Source organism: Cebus imitator, unplaced genomic scaffold (assembly GCF_001604975.1).
Source record: "Cebus imitator isolate Cc_AM_T3 unplaced genomic scaffold, Cebus_imitator-1.0 Scaffold145, whole genome shotgun sequence".
NCBI classification, from domain to species: domain Eukaryota; kingdom Metazoa; phylum Chordata; class Mammalia; order Primates; family Cebidae; genus Cebus; species Cebus imitator.
Genome location: NW_016107460.1, coordinates 5,461,240 through 5,478,745, shown reverse-complemented (window position 1 = coordinate 5,478,745; position 17,506 = coordinate 5,461,240). Strand labels below are relative to the sequence as shown.

General features: G+C 64.8%; 1 protein-coding gene across 8 annotated transcripts in view; it reads left to right on the top strand.

Moving 5' to 3' along the window:
- Positions 1-17,506, top strand: part of MEGF6 (multiple EGF like domains 6) — a 119,814-nt gene that overhangs the window by 100,565 nt on the left and 1,743 nt on the right. For 4 of the 8 annotated variants that reach the window (XM_037743530.1, XM_037743529.1, XM_037743528.1 and 1 more), the window contains 22 exons: positions 900-1,031; positions 1,653-1,781; positions 3,498-3,626; positions 4,297-4,431; positions 4,504-4,638; positions 8,009-8,134; positions 8,628-8,759; positions 8,843-8,971; positions 9,151-9,282; positions 9,877-10,005; positions 10,085-10,213; positions 10,966-11,094; positions 11,906-12,034; positions 12,165-12,293; positions 12,407-12,538; positions 12,741-12,869; positions 13,520-13,648; positions 14,615-14,743; positions 14,871-14,999; positions 15,242-15,370; positions 15,481-15,609; positions 16,343-16,471. In XM_037743530.1, coding sequence (XP_037599458.1) covers positions 900-1,031; positions 1,653-1,781; positions 3,498-3,626; positions 4,297-4,431; positions 4,504-4,638; positions 8,009-8,134; positions 8,628-8,759; positions 8,843-8,971; positions 9,151-9,282; positions 9,877-10,005; positions 10,085-10,213; positions 10,966-11,094; positions 11,906-12,034; positions 12,165-12,293; positions 12,407-12,538; positions 12,741-12,869; positions 13,520-13,648; positions 14,615-14,743; positions 14,871-14,999; positions 15,242-15,370; positions 15,481-15,609; positions 16,343-16,471 — 2,859 coding nt within the window. The remainder of the gene's footprint in view (positions 1-899; positions 1,032-1,652; positions 1,782-3,497; positions 3,627-4,296; positions 4,432-4,503; positions 4,639-8,008; positions 8,135-8,627; positions 8,760-8,842; positions 8,972-9,150; positions 9,283-9,876; positions 10,006-10,084; positions 10,214-10,965; positions 11,095-11,905; positions 12,035-12,164; positions 12,294-12,406; positions 12,539-12,740; positions 12,870-13,519; positions 13,649-14,614; positions 14,744-14,870; positions 15,000-15,241; positions 15,371-15,480; positions 15,610-16,342; positions 16,472-17,506) is intronic. The other 4 variants (XM_037743533.1, XM_037743534.1, XM_037743532.1 and 1 more) reach the window with 4 other exon arrangements.

The following is a 17,506-nucleotide window of genomic DNA, read 5'->3' as shown; positions in this document are numbered from 1 at the left end:
TTGGTCTGACCCCCATCCTGGTCTGCTGTCCCTGCTGTGGCCAGGTGTCAGGCTCTGAGCCCCCCATCCTGGTCAGCCCCCCTCTGCTGAGGGCAGGGGTCAGGCTCTGAACCCCCATCCTGGTCTGCCCCCCTCTGCTGTGGCCAGGTGTCAGGCTCTGAGCCCCCATCCTGGTCTGCCCCCCTCTGCTGAGGGCAGGTGTCAGGCTCTGAACCCCCATCCTGGTCTGTCCCCCCTCTGCTGAGGGCAGGTATCAGGCTCTGAGTCCCCCATCCCAGTCGGCCCCCCTCTGCTGAGGGTAGGGGTCAGGCTCTGAGCCCCCCATCCCGGTCTGCCCCCCTCTGCTGAGGGCAGGTGTCAGGCTCTGAACCCCCCATCCCGGTCTGCCCCCCTCTGCTGAGGGCAGGTGTCAGGCTCTGAACCCCCATCCTGGTCTGCCCCCCTCTGCTGAGGGTAGGGGTCAGGCTCTCAGCCCCCATCCTGGTCTGCCCCCTCTGCTGAGGGTAGGGGTCAGGCTCTGAGCCCCCCATCCTGGCCTGCCCCCTCTGATGAGGGAAGGGGTCAGGCTCTGAGCCCCCATCCTGGTCTGCCCCCTCTGCTGAGGGTAGGGGTCAGGCTCTGAGCCCCCATCCTGGTCTGCCCCCCTCTGCTGAGGGCAGGCGTCAGGCTCTCAGCCCCCATCCTGGTCTGCCCCCTCTACTGAGGGTAGGGGTCAGGCTCTGAGCCCCCCATCCTGGCCTGCCCCCTCTGATGAGGGAAGGGGTCAGGCTCTCAGCCCCCATCCTGGTCTGCCCCCTCTGCTGAGGGTAGGGGTCAGGCTCTGAGCCCCCATCCTGGTCTGCCCCCTCTGCTGAGGGTAGGGATCAGGCTCTGAGCCCCCATCCTGGTCTGTCCCCCAGTCTGCCTGGATGACTCCTTTGGCCACGACTGCAGCTTGACCTGTGATGACTGCAGGAACGGAGGGACCTGCCTCCCAGGCCTGGACGGCTGTGACTGCCCCAAGGGCTGGACTGGGCTCATCTGCAATGAGAGTGAGGCTGCTGGACAGGGGCCGTGGGCCAGGAAGGGGCCTCTGAGCTGCAAGACCTGGGGACAGCCCTTTGAACCCATTCAATTTTGCTCCCTCCTGCTAGCCCTGGGCAGGGGGCTCCGTGCAGACCCATTCATTCATTCATTTGTTCATTCCTTTGATGAACATCCCCTGCCTGTCCCCGCTTTGTCCAGGCAGTAAGGATTCCCTGGGAACAAGCAAGCCCGCGTCTTTGTCCCTCCTAAATGTCGGTCTTCACGGCCTGGCAACCATCGAGCCAGCAAGTAACTAAGACAGTGAGGGGTGTCTGCTGAACGGCAGGGGGCAGGTGAGGTTCCTCTAGCTCACATGGCCACAGGGACCCCTGACAACTGTCCGTGAGGCTCTGCCTGTTTGAAAGAGCCCATCTAAAAAGATCAGCAGGCGTGCTGGCGTTCAGAGAGAGGAGATGGTCATCGATTAGTGATGTCTGCCACGAGCACGGGAGGGGTGATGCGGCACAAGCACCATCGTTTTTTGCTCTAGGCAATTGCTTCTGAACCCAGAGCCTCCAACTCTAGGAAGGGGCCTCAGAGTGTTGTGCTGCCTGGTGACCCTGGCGCTTCCTTGCTACTCTTTGTAGCTTGTCCTCCGGACACCTTCGGGAAGAACTGCAGCTTCTCCTGCAGCTGTCAGAATGGTGGGACCTGCGACCCTGTCACGGGGGCCTGCCGCTGTCCCCCGGGTGTCAGTGGGACCAACTGTGAGGACGGTGCGTGAGCCCCTTCCGGTGCTTCTGGAATTATCCCTGGGCTGCAAGGGCAGTGGGAGGTGCCACCCCTCTGCCTCCTCCTAGGCTCCTTTCTCCCACTGGAGCAGGGAAAGTGCCACCAAACTTCCCCTAGACTCCCTTCCCTTCCTGCCTCCCATCTCCAGAGCTCCAGGCCGTGCCTGGGAGGGAATGAGGCCCTCCAGTGAGAGAGGGGTTGCTTTTTCATTGTTGCTAATTTTCCCAGGGCCTACCTGCAGAAAATGGTAGAACTTTACAGAGCAACACTTTTGGAATGGGTTCCCTTGAGAGGCAGTGAGGTCCCTGTCCCTGGAAGCATTCAAGTAGAGCTGTGTGGTGGAGTGGTGGCTGGGTGAGGTTTGCAGAAGGGGTTACTCAGGGGCCGCCGGCTGCTGGGGATGTTACTCATTCAGAAGTTTCAGCCTTTCTGGGGAACTAGTCCAGGAAGTGTTTCCTGGGTGGCTAGAGCTTCATATTTAGGTCTTGTCTGCCTTTTTCCCTGGAGAATGCAGCTAACATCTCATAATCTTCTTGCCTTCATGGAGGAGAGCCAACCACAGAACCTGTCCCCCACGCCCATGGGGCCCTGTGAGGCTCCCCGGCTGTATGTGCTGTGCTCTGCAGGGCTGCTTGCCTGGTGCGGGGGCAACCCCGGGCAGCCGCACAGGGCTTCCTGCCTCTTCCCTGTGAGCCTGCCTCCCTTCCCCGATTGCAGTCTGCCCTTTCTATTCTGCAGAGTGCTGGGGACGCACTGCCTGTTAGGAGCTGTATGAGGGCTGGGCGCCTGCGGCAGGCGGGGGATCTGAGTGTTGGCACTTCTGCTCTGCGATGTCCGATGACTTCCCGGAGACCTGGGTCTCCGGTGGGTCCTGTGGAGGGTCATTAGATGCCCCAACAGGGAAAAGGCCCCTGTGTAGGTGACCGAGGAGCTGAGTCCCAGGAAGGCCTGCCAGGCCCATGCAGGGGGACGGGCTCACCAGCCCCGTACACATTCCCGGGTGCTGCGCCCCTGGGTTTATACTGCACCATCCAGGCTGCCTGGGGCAGCAAGGGGTCACCTCCTCTCCTCCAGGCCTCCTCTTTCTGTGTCAGCCCCTGTCTGCCGCTCCAGTGAAGACATCTGTCTTTGGGTTCAGGGCCGACCTGGATAACACAGGATGGGTCTCGTCTCCGGCCTGGGGGACTAGGAGGTGGATGTAGCTGTGGGGGCACCTTCAGCTTATTCCCGCCTTTGGGAGGAGGAAGGACATGGGGCGGGACCCAGCAGGAGGGAATTATTTGGGTAACAAAGGCGAGGACGTTTCTAGCTCTGGGGCCACCTGTGGCTTGGGCCTGGGACCTGGTCACTGGGGCCACGCGTCCTTCCAGCTTTGAGCTTCTGAGGTCAAGCTTGGCGACCACCATGGGACAGAAGCCAGGCGGCTCCTGATGTGGGCCAGACTCTGGGTAGAGTGAGGTGTGAGCTTTGTGCATCTCCAGTGTGGGCCAAGGAATGTGCTCCTCCACCTGCCCTTGCCATGAACCCCGGGGGCAGGGGAGGTAGGGGATGGGCCAGCCAGGGCAGACGGCCACAGACAGCCACATCTGGGAGACTCACCAGGTGCCCGGCAGGGGCTGCTCCCGGCTCCCGTGCTGGGCCCCGAGCATCCTCTAAGGTGGGGGGTCACCCAGCTTCTTACGGAGCCCCGCTGCCCCCAGGCTGCCCCAAGGGCTTCTATGGCAAGCACTGTCGCAAGAAGTGCAACTGTGCCAACCGGGGCCGGTGCCACCGCCTCTACGGGGCCTGCCTCTGCGATCCGGGACTCTATGGCCGCTTCTGCCACCTTGGTGAGTCTTACTGCCCCTTCAAGTGTCCACGCTGGTTGCAGCGGGTGGAAAGGATGGTCCGTGTCCTATTACCCGCACTGTGGGTTGGGATGAGGCCATCAGGGTCCGGCCAGATCACCCACTGGGATGTGGGTCTGGGGTCCACCTGAAGTCTGTGGACTCCAGGCCATGTCCTCTTGACTGTAACTGTGCTGGCATCTAGCGCGTCTGGGTGGACAGTCCCCAACCTCGTGGTGCCTCCCAGCCCTGAGCTAGGAGGTGGGTGGGCTGCAGATGAGGGCCAGGCCAGGCCTCTTGCAGAGGCCTGCAGGGAGTGAGGCCCATCTTGGCTTTTGGAGATTCCTGGCAGCAAGGCCAAACTCTGAGTCCCTGGTGGGGTCCCCCGTCCCTGGTGGGGTCCCCTGTCCCTGGTGAGGTCACCCGTCCCTGGTGGGGTCCCCTGTCCCTGGTGGGGTCACCCTGTCCCTGGTGGTGTCACCCGTCCCTGGTGGGGTCACCTGTCCCTGGTGGGGTCCCCTGTCCCTGGGGTTCAGACACTTGGGGAGGGAAGGGGCGGTGGGCTGCAGGAGGAGAGGTGGGCGAGGACAGCTCCCTGCAGGATCTTGGCTGGAAGCAGTCTGGGAGGGTGGGGCTGCAGCCGGGAGCCCCCCTCACAGCTCTGTGGGTGCAGCCTGCCCACCGTGGGCTTTTGGGCCGGGCTGCTCGGAGGAGTGCCAGTGCGTGCAGCCCCACACTCGGTCCTGTGACAAGAGGGACGGCAGCTGCTCCTGCAAGGCCGGCTTCTGGGGCGAGCGCTGTCAGGCAGGTGAGTCCAGGCATGGGGACTGGGGGGCGCCGGGGCCGGCTGGCTCCACTCACCCCTCTCTTCCGCCTGCAGAATGCGAGCCAGGCTACTTTGGGCCAGGGTGCCGGCAGGTGTGCACTTGCCCATTAGGCGTGGCCTGCGACCCCGCGAGTGGCGTGTGTGGGAAGCAGTGTCCCGCTGGCTTCCAGGGTGAGGACTGTGGCCAAGGTGAGTGGGTGGCTCCTGGGCCTCTTGGCCGTCTCAGTTTAGGGTCCAGGCTGCCTGCCAGCTGCGGGGTGGGCTTCAGAAGGGCTGCACAGCTGCCATCATCAGCCCCCTTTGCCTGGGCCCAGGTGGTGCCTTGCTACTGGTGTTGCCAGGACAGCTTGTCATGACGCAATGGTGCGGCTGCTCGTCTGAGTCTGGCCTGCTTAGGGCAGGGACTGCTCTGTCTGCCAGGGCCTGGCCCAGAGAGGGGTCGGTGCTTCTCCAAACTCCTCCCTTGCTCACTCGCTCCTTGCTCGACTGGAACAGACTGGGTTCTCTGGGAGGCTGGGGCAGCAGCTCCCCCATGTGAGCCGGCAGCAGAGAGGCTGTCCATGGGGGTGGCGGTTCAGTGAGCAGTCTGGGCTGCAGTGGTGGCCTGGGGGCGTGGCTGCAGGCCCCTGCACATGGACGCTGTGGCCTGGGTGTGAACAGGCACAAAGCTGGGAGCCCCATGCTCACGTGGCAGGCAGGGGAGGAGGTTGTTAGGAGCTGGCTGAGAGATGTCCGGCCATGTCCGTGCTTAGGTGTCCCCGGGAGGCTTGGGGACCTACTCCCTGATGTAACTGCAGCCCAGCGTGATGGGGCTGGGGACTTTGCCAAGAGGGCTGGGGAGGTGGGGGTGTCCCGGCTGCCCTGGCTTGTGCTGGCGGGAGGTGCAATCAATGACGAGGACAATGGCGTGCAGTCCCGGCCAAGCAGAAAGCTGACCAAGCTGGTCTGAGGCTCAGAGCCGCAGGACGGTCACTCCTCAGTCTCATGACCAGGGTAGGAAATACCTCAGTGTGTCATCGGCTTCTGAGGGGAAGGAAAATGGCCTCGGCTGAGTAATGGAGCTGCCACGGCGGCTGCTGACAGGGTCTGGGCGGGTGGGAGCCTCCCTTGGCGCGGTGCTCACTGTTCACGCCCAGTGGCCGGGAGAGATGGGAGCCAGGAGGGCCTGCCGTGTGACTAGCATGACCATGGCCCGGGCTGGAGAGGGACCCACGAGCCCGGTGCCAGCCTCCCCTGAGACCACACCGGGGGATGTCTAGACTCAAGCCCGCAGCCTGGGCCCTCCCCCCGCCGCCTCCATCTGGGGGATGAGAAGGGGCCCGCAGTGGGAGCAATGTTCACCCAAGGACCCAGCAGCCAGCTTAGGCCGCCCTGGTCCCAGCCATCAAGGGTCAGAGCACTCTGGGCCAGGACCCCCGACCTGGACTCCCGGGAGCTCTGTGGTCTCAGGCCAGTGGACAGCAGCTCTGAGTGCTGGCTTCCCATCTGTACACGTGTCCTAGAGCTTCACGAGTGTGTGGATGTGGGCCTTGGCTCCTCCTGACTCCCTAGCATCCTTTCCCCACCCTTCCTCTCACTCCCAACCCCCAAACATGCACATACATACATACACACACATACATGCACACACATACATGCACACACCGCTCGCATGCACACACATGAACGCAGGCAGGTGCATGCACACGCACACCAGCAGCTCACCCTCCGCTGATGCCTGTGACCCTTCTTCCAGTCTCCACTCTGCACACCAGAGACAGTGAGAAGGCCTCGCAGAGAAGCACCTCCGCAGCTCCCAGAGCCCCTAGTTCCTGAGAGAAGGAAGGGCCCTTCCCTGCTCCTCCCTACCTGTTCAGCCTTGAGTGCAATGGCACGATCTAGGCTCACTGCAACCTCTGTCTTCCGGGTTCAAGCGATTCTCCTGCCTCAGCTTCCCGAGTAGCTGGGATTACAGGCATCTGCCACCACGCCCAACTAATTTTTTTGTATTTTTAGTAAAGACGTGGTTTCACTATGTCATTCAGGCTGGTCTCTAGCTCCTGACCTCAGGCGATCCACCCGCCTCAGCCCCCCAAAGTGCTAGGATTACAGGTGTGAGCCACCATTCCCAGCCACTTCTTTTCTTTCAGAGCCTCTGGTGCTTCGAGGATAAGCCACAGGTGATGGCCCCTGCGTGTTGATAGAAAGCCCCCCTGCTTGTCGTTGGGGCTGGACAGCACTCATCTGCCCCACTTAATGGGGAGAGGTTCCCTGAGGCCCTGCGGGGCTGCTATGACCAGTGACCCCCACCCTGTGCACACTGCCCAGTGCTCAGTGCCCTAGGGCACGCTCAGTGCCAAGCCTGTAGTCCCAGGGACGTGCCTGTGTCCCTGTGGGCGGGCACCCCTGGAGATTGGCCCTTGTGACAAGAGTTCACCAGTGTATGTCCTCATGACCTCAGCAGGGCCAGGCCTGGCGCTCCCCCTGTGTTACCAGCTCCTCCCAGGCAGGGCACGTCCTGGCTCTCAGCTCTGCTGTGGGTGTTCTGACACGTGGGCTCTGTGGCTCCTTGGCCTGCAGCACAGGGTCTCTGTCAACTGCCTTCTTGGGGCTGCTGCGATGGCATCATGGACCCAGGGAGAAATTTAGTTTCAGCTGCAGCCTGGGCATCAGAGTGGCTGCACCTCGCTGGGGCAGGCGGGAAGGCTTCTCCGCCACCGGAGCTCCCGGCCCAGCCTCACGCTCTGTTGTCCCTCGGGGGAGGCCAAGGCCAGGCCCTGAAAGGCAGGGCAGGCATGGCGGGCAGAGGAAAGCTGTGCCACAGAGTCTGCTCCAGGGCTCCCAGCACCCATGGCTCGGCCAGGCCATGGGGAGCAGCCCCTGCAGGCCCTCTCCATGGGGGTTCGCTCCTCAGCACCCACATTCTCTCCCGAGGTCACCCTTTCCAGATGCTGTGACTCCCTGGCTTCTGTGCTCCCTGGGGTCTCATTCACCTGCCAAGTGGAGGTGGGGGGACCCTAGGCCTCCAGGGGGTCCCCTGCAGTCTCCATTCTAGCCCCACCCCACAGGGAGCGGGCGGTGGGCGGCTCTGGGGGTGCAGTGAGTGGGTGCACAGCCTCCCCAGCTCTAGGGTGGAGTCCCTGTGAGGGGGTCCCAGCTGGGTGGAGGAGGAGGGGAGACTATACCAGCATTGCCAGGTCAGGCTGAGGGCACGGTCCTCTGGTGACTATGGTTGGGGAGGAGGAGCAGGCCCTACTCGGGCTCCTGGGAGCTCTCCAGGGTGCTGGACGGCCTGAAGGAGCTGCTTCAGCCTCTCCCAGGCTGCTCCCCGGGCCCTGCCCCTCCCTGCTCCTCCCATCTGTCAGCGCCCCCTTCACCCCTCCCCTGCCTGTTCCTGGGAGCTGCCTGGGCACTCTGGGGACCCCAGCTGTGCTCATCAGCACCCGCCTCCCCCGGGACTAGAGCCAGAGCCCATGTGGGGAGGCATGGGAGGCACACTTGCCAGAAGCGCCTGGGGAAAAGGCTCCGGCCCGGCCGCTCCATGTGGGGTGGCTGAGGCCCCTCATGCTTCCTCCTGCAGAGTGCCCGGTGGGGACGTTCGGAGTGAACTGCTCGGGCTCCTGCTCCTGTGGGGGGGCCCTCTGCCACGGGGTCACGGGGCAGTGCCAGTGCCCGCCGGGGAGGACCGGGGAAGACTGTGGGGCAGGTGAGTGCAGCAGCAGCCCCAGTTCTGCCTCACAGACTGCAGGGCCCCGAGCTGGTGGGGCCCTGAACTGTGGGGTCCCGGCCTTGCAGATCCCAGGCCTGTCTAGAGGTCATGGTGCACTGCCTGGGGTAGGGAGTAGGGGTCTGTGGCTGCCTCACCAAGCCCTTGGGGCCTGCGGGCTGCCCTCCTGGGCTGCTCCCTCTGCACAAGGCTCCCAGTCTCTAACCGGCTGGGTTCCTTGTGTTGCCAGCAGAACTGTGCCTGGGGCTGGGGCTTCTCTCCTGTGGGTGGGCACCTCGAAGCCCGAAGCCCCAGGAGGTGCCCGGGGCCTCTGCTGACCAGATCCTCTCCCCTCCCCGGGGCAGGCTGAGATGGTAACAGTGGTCCCACCTCCTCAGCCGTGGCTCCGGGGGCATCGTGCCATGTTATGTGTATTGATGTGTTGAGCAAGGGCAGCTCTGGCACTGACTGGCCATGGGGGGGTGGGCACTAGATTGTCCCGAGGGCCGCTGGGGGCTGGGCTGCCAGGAGATCTGCCCGGCGTGCCAGCACGGTGCCCGCTGTGACCCTGAGACTGGAGCCTGTCTGTGCCTCCCTGGCTTCGTCGGCAGCCGCTGCCAGGATGGTGAGTGAGCTGGAGCCACCCCTGAGCCTGTGACCCGGGGTGGGCAGCCAGGCCCCCACTCACCCTCTCTCACCTGCCTGCAGTGTGCCCAGCAGGCTGGTTTGGTCCCAGCTGCCAGACAAGGTGCTCTTGTGCCAATGATGGGCACTGCCACCCTGCCACTGGACGCTGCAGCTGTGCCCCTGGGTGGACTGGCTTCAGCTGCCAGAGAGGTACAGGGTTGCCCTTTGTCCAGATGTCCCTCCCTTTCTTGCCCCTGGAGAGGCCCCCCAGGGGTCAGGAGGAATGGGGGCTTGCAGGAGGCCATGCCCTAGTCCTGAGGTGCCCCGTGCCTGACTTGGCTGTGGCCTGCAGTAGGGCCTGCGCCAGATGACCCCGGGTTCTTTCGCAGCCTGTGATAGCGGGCACTGGGGACCTGACTGCAGCCGTCCCTGCAACTGCAGCACTGGCCACGGGAGCTGTGATGCCGTCACTGGCCTGTGTGTGTGTGAGGCTGGCTATGAGGGCCCGCGGTGCGAGCAGCGTGAGTCCTGGCCCTGGCCGCACCCCGTCCTGTGCTCGCACACACACACAAACATGCACGTACACACAGGCACACTGGGCTGGTCCCAGCCTGCCTTCCTGTGCCTTCCCTGAGCTTTCCCAGCCCCCACCACCGCACTCCACAGCCTGGACCAAGGCCCCACCCTCCCACCAACCTGCACCAGGCTCACCCACAGCCCCAGCAAGAAGGGGCAGGGCCCGTCCCACTCCCGTGGGAGGCCTCACACCTGGGGGTCAGAGGAAGGGGTCTGCTTAAGACAGGCCAGTGCCCCTCAGTCTGTGCCCCCCAAGGCTTGGTTGGTGGCACTGGGGAAGGCCTGGGCAGAGTGTCCTAGAGGCAGCCACAGGGGAGGCTGCCATCCCTAAAGCTGACACCTGGAGCTCCCTCAAGCCTCCCGTGGCCCCACCTGGGTGGGGGACAAAGCATGTGAGTGAGCTCAGTCTCCCCTGGGTGGGAACGGGCTTCTCCCGAGCCAGCCTGTCCCACAGTTCTGAGGATGGTGGTGAGGCGGGGGCACAGCTGGGTCAGGCTCCTGGGCCTCAGGCTGATGGTGGGCCGGGCCGCGTGTTTCAGGGTGTCCCCAGGGCCGCTTTGGGCCTGGCTGTGAGCGGCAGTGCCAGTGTCAGCATGGAGCAGCCTGTGACCACATCAGCGGGGCCTGTAGCTGCCCTGCCGGGTGGAGGGGCACCTTCTGTGAGCGTGGTGAGCTGGGGTGCGGGCGGGGGCTGGGCCGGGCGGCTCCCAGTGTGGGCCCCTCCACCTCACCGCCCGCTGCCCGCAGCCTGCCCGGCTGGCTTCTTTGGCTTAGACTGCCGCAGCGCCTGCAACTGCACCGCCGGGGCCGCCTGTGACGCCGTGAACGGCTCCTGCCTCTGCCCCACTGGCCGCCGGGGCCCCCACTGTGCTGAGAGTGCGTGAGCTCCCCGCTCAGCCCAGGGTGCTGCAGGAGGGGTGCCGGGTCCCCCGTGGGAGACTCCCTCCTAGGCCTGTCCCGAGTGTCCAGAGCCACCAGGCAGCCCCCTGAGAATGTCGCTTTGCTCACTTGAGCCAGTGTTGGTCATTTTTTTGGCCACTCTGCTGAGTAGGTGGCCTGGGCCAGAAGGAGGGGAGAACTGGCGACAGCAGCCGAGGGGACCCCAGCAGATCTACCCAGCCGCCTGTAATCTGCTGCCAGCCCCTGGGGTCCTGCCTGCGCCAGGCTCTCACCAGCCCTCTCCACCTGCAGCCTGCCCAGCCCGCACCCATGGGTGTAATTGCAGCCAGGTCTGTGCCTGCTTTAACGGGGCCTCCTGTGACCCTGCCTATGGGCAGTGCCGCTGTGTCCCGGCTGGATGGGGCCCTCCTGCCTGTGGGGTAAGCCCCACCCAGGAGTCCAGGAACCAGAGTGCAGGCCTGAGTGAGGGTGCTGGCCTCATGCGGAGCCCACACAACACCTGGCACCCGGGGGAGGGAGGAAGGGGGTATTAGGGCCGAGGACTGCGCCTTTCATGTGCACCCCTCTCCAGGCAGGGGTGGTGAGTCCAGGAAGGGCCTGGCAGGTCATCCTAGAGGCACCTCCTGCAAGGTCCCTGACCCCAAAGTCCAACATTAGGCTGGAAAGCCAGACGTGCCACGGGGCCAGCTGGCTGGGGCTGCAAGTTGCTCCCTCTTCCCCTGCCCCAGCCTGCCCTGCCGGCCTGTATGGTGACAGCTGTCAACATTCCTGCCTCTGCCAGAATGGAGGGACCTGTGACCCTGTCTCAGGCCACTGTGCATGCTCGGAGGGCTGGGCCGGCCTGGCCTGTGAGAAGGGTGAGCGCTGGCAGCAGAGAAGGGGTGTCCCCCAGTGTGGGTGGTGCAGCCTGGCCTGCAGGCCTAGGAGGGCTCCCAGATCAGGAGGCAGTGCCCTGGGGTGTGGGCTTCAGGCCTGTGTGCAGGAAGCATGGGCTGGGGTCTCCTGGGTCCCAGGAGGGAGGACGGTCACCCTCATTCTGCTGTCCTGCCAATGTCAGCTGCCGGCTGAGCACCGAGGATTCCCGTTGGGAGGGTCTCGACCCAGGAAGCTAACCTGTGGGGGTGGAGTGCCGCTCCTGTGCCTTGGCAGGGGTGTGTGGCCCCGGCCAGCCCAGTGGTGGGTGGAATGGAGGATGCTCTGGGGCTCAGGGGCCCTGCCTGTTTCCTGTGTGCAGAGAGGCCCCTTCACCCCTTGTCCTGGAGCCTGTGCTGGCTGGGGGCCTCCGGCTGGTGAGAGTCCAGCTGCAGCTGCTGTGCCAGCAGGGCCTGGTCCACCCAGCGGGCCTCAGCCCCTCCGGAGCCCAGACACTCGGGCACCAGGGCAACACTGCCTCGTTCCTCGCAGGCCCCACCTCCCACCCAGGCCCCTGACACCAGCTCCCTTCCAGCAGGGGCGCGTCTCCACTGCTTGGGTACAGGCTGGTTGTCCCCTTGGATCTGCTGTCTGGGGGAGGCCTGGGCCCTCAGCTGGCCTCAGGGCTCTTCCTGGCTCCCGTCACCTCGGAGCTGAGCCCTGGCTGCCACCCCTGCCTCCCTTCTCCTCACTTTCCTTGGGGCGGGGCTGCCAGAGGCTGAGGTCTCAGCCCTCCTGTCTGTCCTGTCCCTGCAGCCTGCGCCGAGGGCACATTCGGGCCTGGCTGTGAGAGGCGCTGTGCCTGCCGGCGGGGAGCCCCCTGCCACCATGTCACCGGGGCCTGCCTCTGCCCCCCGGGGTGGGGGGGCTCCAGGTGTGAGAATGGTGAGCACAGCCCCCAGTTCAGCTGGCACCTGGTGGGTCCTACCCACAGCGCCCGCTCCTGGCCTGTTCCGGCCTGTGGTTCCCCAGGGGCCCCTACCGTGAAGGCCTCCCAGCCCTCATGTTTCTGCAGCCTGTCTGCGGGGCTGGTTTGGAGAGGCCTGTGCCCAACGCTGCAGCTGCCCACCCGGCGCTGCCTGCCACCACGTCACCGGGGCCTGCCACTGCCCCCCCGGCTTCACTGGCTCCAGCTGCGAGCAGAGTAAGGGCTCCCAAGCCCCCACCCGGAGGAGGGGCTGGGTTGGGGGAATCCAGAGATGCTGCCCGTTCCTTGGCTGGGCTGGGCCTGTACCAACCCGGCCTGTCTGCACCCAGCCTGCCCGCCTGGCCGCTTTGGGGAGGACTGTTTGCAGATGTGCCAGTGTCTCAGTGAGAACCAGGCCTGCCACCCTGCCACTGGGCTCTGTGAGTGTGCTGCTGGCTACCACGGCCCTGACTGCCGGCAACGTGAGTGCTGCCCGGGCCCCCAACGAGCTCCGGAGTCCTGCTGGCCATGCTGGGCCCCAGTTCCCCTGGTCCCTGGGAAGGCCCTTGTCTGGGGGTGGAAGACGGGGTGTATGGGGGCCTCACGGGAGCTGCCGTGCTGTGTTCAGCGGCACCGGGGAAGCCTTCAGTCCCTCTCCCTGCAGCCAGCCCCCTCTCCCTGCAGGTTGCTCGCCCGGGCGGTATGGGCCAGGCTGTGAACAGCTGTGTGGGTGTCTCAACGGGGGCTCCTGCGATGCAGCCACGGGGGCCTGCCGCTGTCCCGCCGGGTTCCTCGGTCCCGACTGCAGCCTCAGTGAGTGGCTGGTGGCAGCAGGGCTGAGTGGCACCTCCTGCATCTCTGGGGTAGGGCCAGTAGCCTGCAGGAGGACAACTCCGCTGCCCACCTCCCTGCCCGTCGACCCCTCTGGCTGGGCCTGGCCGCGAGCGGTGTTCAGACAGAGGGGCAGAACAGACCTGCTGCCCTGTGGGTGCCTGTGTGGCCCCAGGTCCCCACCAGGCTTCCAACAGCTCTGCTCCCGCACCTGCTGTGCCTGGTGACCTGCGCCAAGTCCACCAGAGGCTTGAGCACAGCTGGGCACAGAGGTCAGCTGGGCACAGAGGTCAGCCGGGCAGAGGTCAGCCAGGCAGGTCAGTTGTGGCCTAGTGTCCTGTGGGGAAACACGCCTTTTTCCTGAGTCCTGCAGGGCCTTTCCACTTCTGGGACCCCGGCAGAGCTGGCGGGGTGGGCAGGGGCCGCAGTGAGTCACTACAGAGCAGGCAGCAGCAGCTTGGCCCCTGCAGGTGGAGGGGAGATGACTGGGTGGCTGCATGGCAGCTGGCTGGCCCCACCCCGTCTGGGGCAGACACAGGGTCACCTCACCCTGTCCCATCCCATCCCACCTGCGGGGCTGGCCGGGCAGGGACAGAAGGGAAGCTAGCCACCCTCACCTTCCTCCCTGGCAGCCTGTCCGAAGGGCCGATCCGGCCCCAACTGCACCCATGTGTGTGAGTGTGGGCAGGAGGGGGCCTGTGACCCTGTGACCGGCACCTGCCTCTGTCCCCCGGGAAGAGCCGGCGTCCGCTGTGAGCGAGGTGAGTGTTCACTCTGGAGGGCGTGCTCACCAGCCCTTCACAGAGATGTCACTGGATTAGCCAGGGGGACGCTGGAGGGGTGGCCCAGCCCAGGCTCCTACACGTCCTGGCTGCCACCAGCTCCCTACTTGACCCTGGGGCTGAGGCGAGACTGCTATAGCGTGTGTTGACTGCACTGCCCTGCTTGGGGGAATGGGCAGTCCCACGCCACCCCAGCCCCTGCCTCCACACTCGGCCCCTGAGGCTCAGGCAACCCAGTGACCTCATCATCTTCACGGTGACTGTGGGGGCTGCAGGCCTGCCTGGCCCCTTGGAGGAGGGATTGGTGGCCGCCTTCGGCCTGAGGGCAGAGTCCTTCTGGCCCTTTCTGCCAGGCCCAGGGACCAGGGACCAAAGGCCTGGTCCCACCCTTAGTCCACTTCACGGGGCTGGCTGCCCCAACATCAGTTCTTGGCCTTCAGGGCTCACTGGGAGCCTGTGGCAGCAGAGGGTTCGGCCGGGAGGTAGTCTGGCCCCACCTCACTCCCAGGAAGGGCAGTGCCGTCAGGCCGGTCATCAGGTATCAGGCTATAGCAGCTGGGCTGTGGCCCACCACCTCTGAGCCCACGGCAGCCTGGCCATGCTTCTTCTCAGGCCTAGAGAATATACACTCACTCCCAAGCTGGAGACAGCTGGTGCACAGGGGGCCGCTGCCTCCATGAAGCCTTCCAGGAAGCCCTCCCGCAGGCTCACCCAGTCCCTCCATCACTCAGCCACGCTCGATTCCTAGACCAGGCCTGGCACTTGCAGCCTGAGATGACCAGTGAATGAGAGGGTGCAGCTGGTGCCAGTCCCTGCCTTTGGGTGGAGACTGGCACTGACGGGCCTCAGGAAGCATTTGCTGACTGTCAACCTGTGGAGACATGTCCCCAGAGGGAGCCCAGCCCTTGGTCAGAGCTCCAGGCAGCACCTGCTTTCTGTCCCCAGGCTGCCCCCAGAACCGGTTTGGTGTGGGCTGTGAGCACATCTGCTCCTGCAGAAACGGGGGCCTGTGCCATGCCGCCAACGGCAGCTGCTCCTGTGGCCTGGGCTGGATGGGGCCACAGTGTGAGCTGGGTGAGTGTGCGGGGCTCGCGGGACCCCAGCATCCCTTTGGGGATGTGCCCTGGGCTGCCACAGCATTGGGCAAGGCTGGTGCCTGAGGGACCGTTCTCCTGCCCCTCCCGCCCTGCTCTGTCCGCAGCTTGTCCCCCTGGGCGCTACGGAGCCGCCTGCCATCTGGAGTGTTCCTGCCACAACAATGGCACGTGTGAGCCAGCCACGGGTGCCTGCCGCTGCGGCCCCGGCTTCTACGGCCAGGCCTGCGAGCACTGTGAGTTTCGGGCTTGGGCAGCTGGGCTGGGGCCCCCTCTGAGCCAGTGTCCGCTCCTCCCATGTGGGTGATCTGGGCAGCAGTGAAGTGGCGGGGAGCCAGTAGCAGTGGGGAAGGGTGAGGAGGGGCAGGAGGGGGCTTCTCATGGGTCCCTGAATTGGCGGGTTTTACTCACTCTGGGCAAACTGGGTATTTCTGCCACCGTATGCCCTGGGCTCGTGGTAACCGGCGTCCTCCTTCAGCCTGTCCCCCTGGCTTCCACGGGGCTGGCTGCCAGGGGGTGTGCCAGTGTCAACACGGAGCCCCCTGCGACTCCATCAATGGCCGGTGCCTCTGCCCTGCCGGCTTCTATGGCCACTTCTGTGAGAAGGGTGAGTGCCTCATGCCCTCTTCCCCTCCCCAGCCTGAACCCCTACTCCCTGGCCCCATCCCGTCTGGGTGTAGGGCAGGAGGGGGACACTGAGCCCACTGCCCTCACCAGGGTGTGAGCCAGGCTCATTTGGAGAAGGCTGCCACCAGCGGTGTGACTGCGATGGGGGGGCACCCTGTGACCCTGTCACCGGCCTCTGCCTTTGTCCACCTGGGCGCTCAGGACCCACCTGTAACCTGGGTGAGTCTGGGGTCCTGCCCAGGAAGGTCATGGGTGTGGGTCTCCGTCGGTGACCAGTATCAATCAGTTTGGCCTACCTGTGCCAGTCCTGAGCTGGGCACTGTGCCATCCTGTGGCCTCTGCACCTGGCCCATGTGCCCTGGGGGTGGAGTCAGCTGCTGGGACAGGTGGTGCCCAGCACGGCACTCCTGCTGGAGACTTAGGCCAGGCCCTGCCCCGTGGCTGCCCAAAACATCCCAGGAAGGCCATGGTCATGGTGGGGGCCCCCGGCTGGGTGGAAAGACTTCCCTGATCTGCCAGCTGTGGATGGGGGGCATCGAGGAGGCTGTGGACCCTCCAGCCCAGAGGGCCCCACCTGAGGATAGGAGGGGCCCTGCTGCTGGGGCTGCATACCTGGCCTTGTGGCTCTCGGGCCTGCTGTGCCCTGAGGGGGCATCCTTGACCACTGGCTCCCATTTGCCCTCCTGGGGCAGGGCAGGCACCTAGTGACTCTGGGTGTGTACCTGGGGCCTGGGCTTTCTCAGGCAGGGGCTCACAGGCTACAGAATGTGGCCGAGGAAGGTCGGGCAGGGACTGTTTACCCCTCAGGGGAAACCGAGATCTTAGCTCCCCCATAACCCCAAGCAGAAGGCTTCACTCCACCTGGGCTCTGCTGGTGGCCCCTAGGCCCAGGGTGCCTGGCCTGGGGAAGGCGGGGATCACGCTCAGGTCTGTCTCCCCCTGCCCCTTGCAGATTGCAGAAGGGGCCACTTCGGGCCCAGCTGCGTCCTGCACTGTAACTGCGGGGGTGGGGCCGACTGCGACCCCGTCAGTGGACAGTGTCACTGTGTGGATGGCTACATGGGGCCCACATGCCAGGAAGGTGAGCTGGGCTCCTGTGGTGGGGGAGGGGAAGTCACCATCCACCTGTCAGCATTGGCTCCATCCTAGAAAGGACCGGTCTCTCACCCACTGCAGAGTTGGCTGCACCACCCCATGGCTGTTCAGCCATAGCGAATGTCATCTGTCCCTGCCAGGTACCCAGAGTGTCACTTGGCTTCTGACTGGTGGAATGTGAGCTTCCCAGTCACTTAACCAGGGGACAGAGGTGGGCTGTGCTGCTGGCTGGAAGGAGTCCATCCTTCCCATCCCCAGCAGCTGCAAGGGTGGGCTACAGACTTCCTTGGGGGGCCTGAAGAGGGCCATGACCCTATGGCATGGCTGGGTCACCCATTATGGACAGATGCTGGCCATCCCCGCCCCTCCTGCCCCACACACACGTGCACTGGGGTGTGAAAGTGTGTGCACAATATGCAACTGTGTGGGCAGCAGGGTGTGTGTGCATGTGTGCCAGGACGTGTTGGCAGCCAGTGTGTACCAGTACATGCATGCCGTGCTGACGGGTGGCAGACGCCTGTGTGCGTCAGTGTGTGAATGTGGCCAGCGCGTCTCTGCAATAGTGCACGCATGTGTGGCCAGGGGGCACAGGTGTGTGTGCCAGGCATGTGTGAGCGTGGCTCCTTAGCCCCTAGGCCCCTGAGGCTGTGCTGGAATGTGCTGTCTGTGAGCAGTGCTTTTGGGATGCCCCACTGGCCAGCGCAGGCTTTGCTGCCGCCCCCACACCTCCCGTGTACCCCCAGAGGTGTTGGGCAAGGTAGTCTTTGCAGAGGGAAGTGAGAGGCAGTCTTGGGGCCTGAGCAGGGCAGGACATGTGGGCGGGGCAAAGGCGGGGCTCCAGGCTGCAGGCTCTGCCTTTTGGCTAACTGGGGATTTCACACGTGGGGTCCTCACCTTGGAGGCCCCCAAATGCAGTCTTGACGCTGCGTACGTGTGCGTCTCTTTGTGCCGCTCCAAGGTAGTCCTGACTGCATACTGATTCCCCATCTCAGTGGAGCGGGGCGGGGCGGGGTGAGGAGGG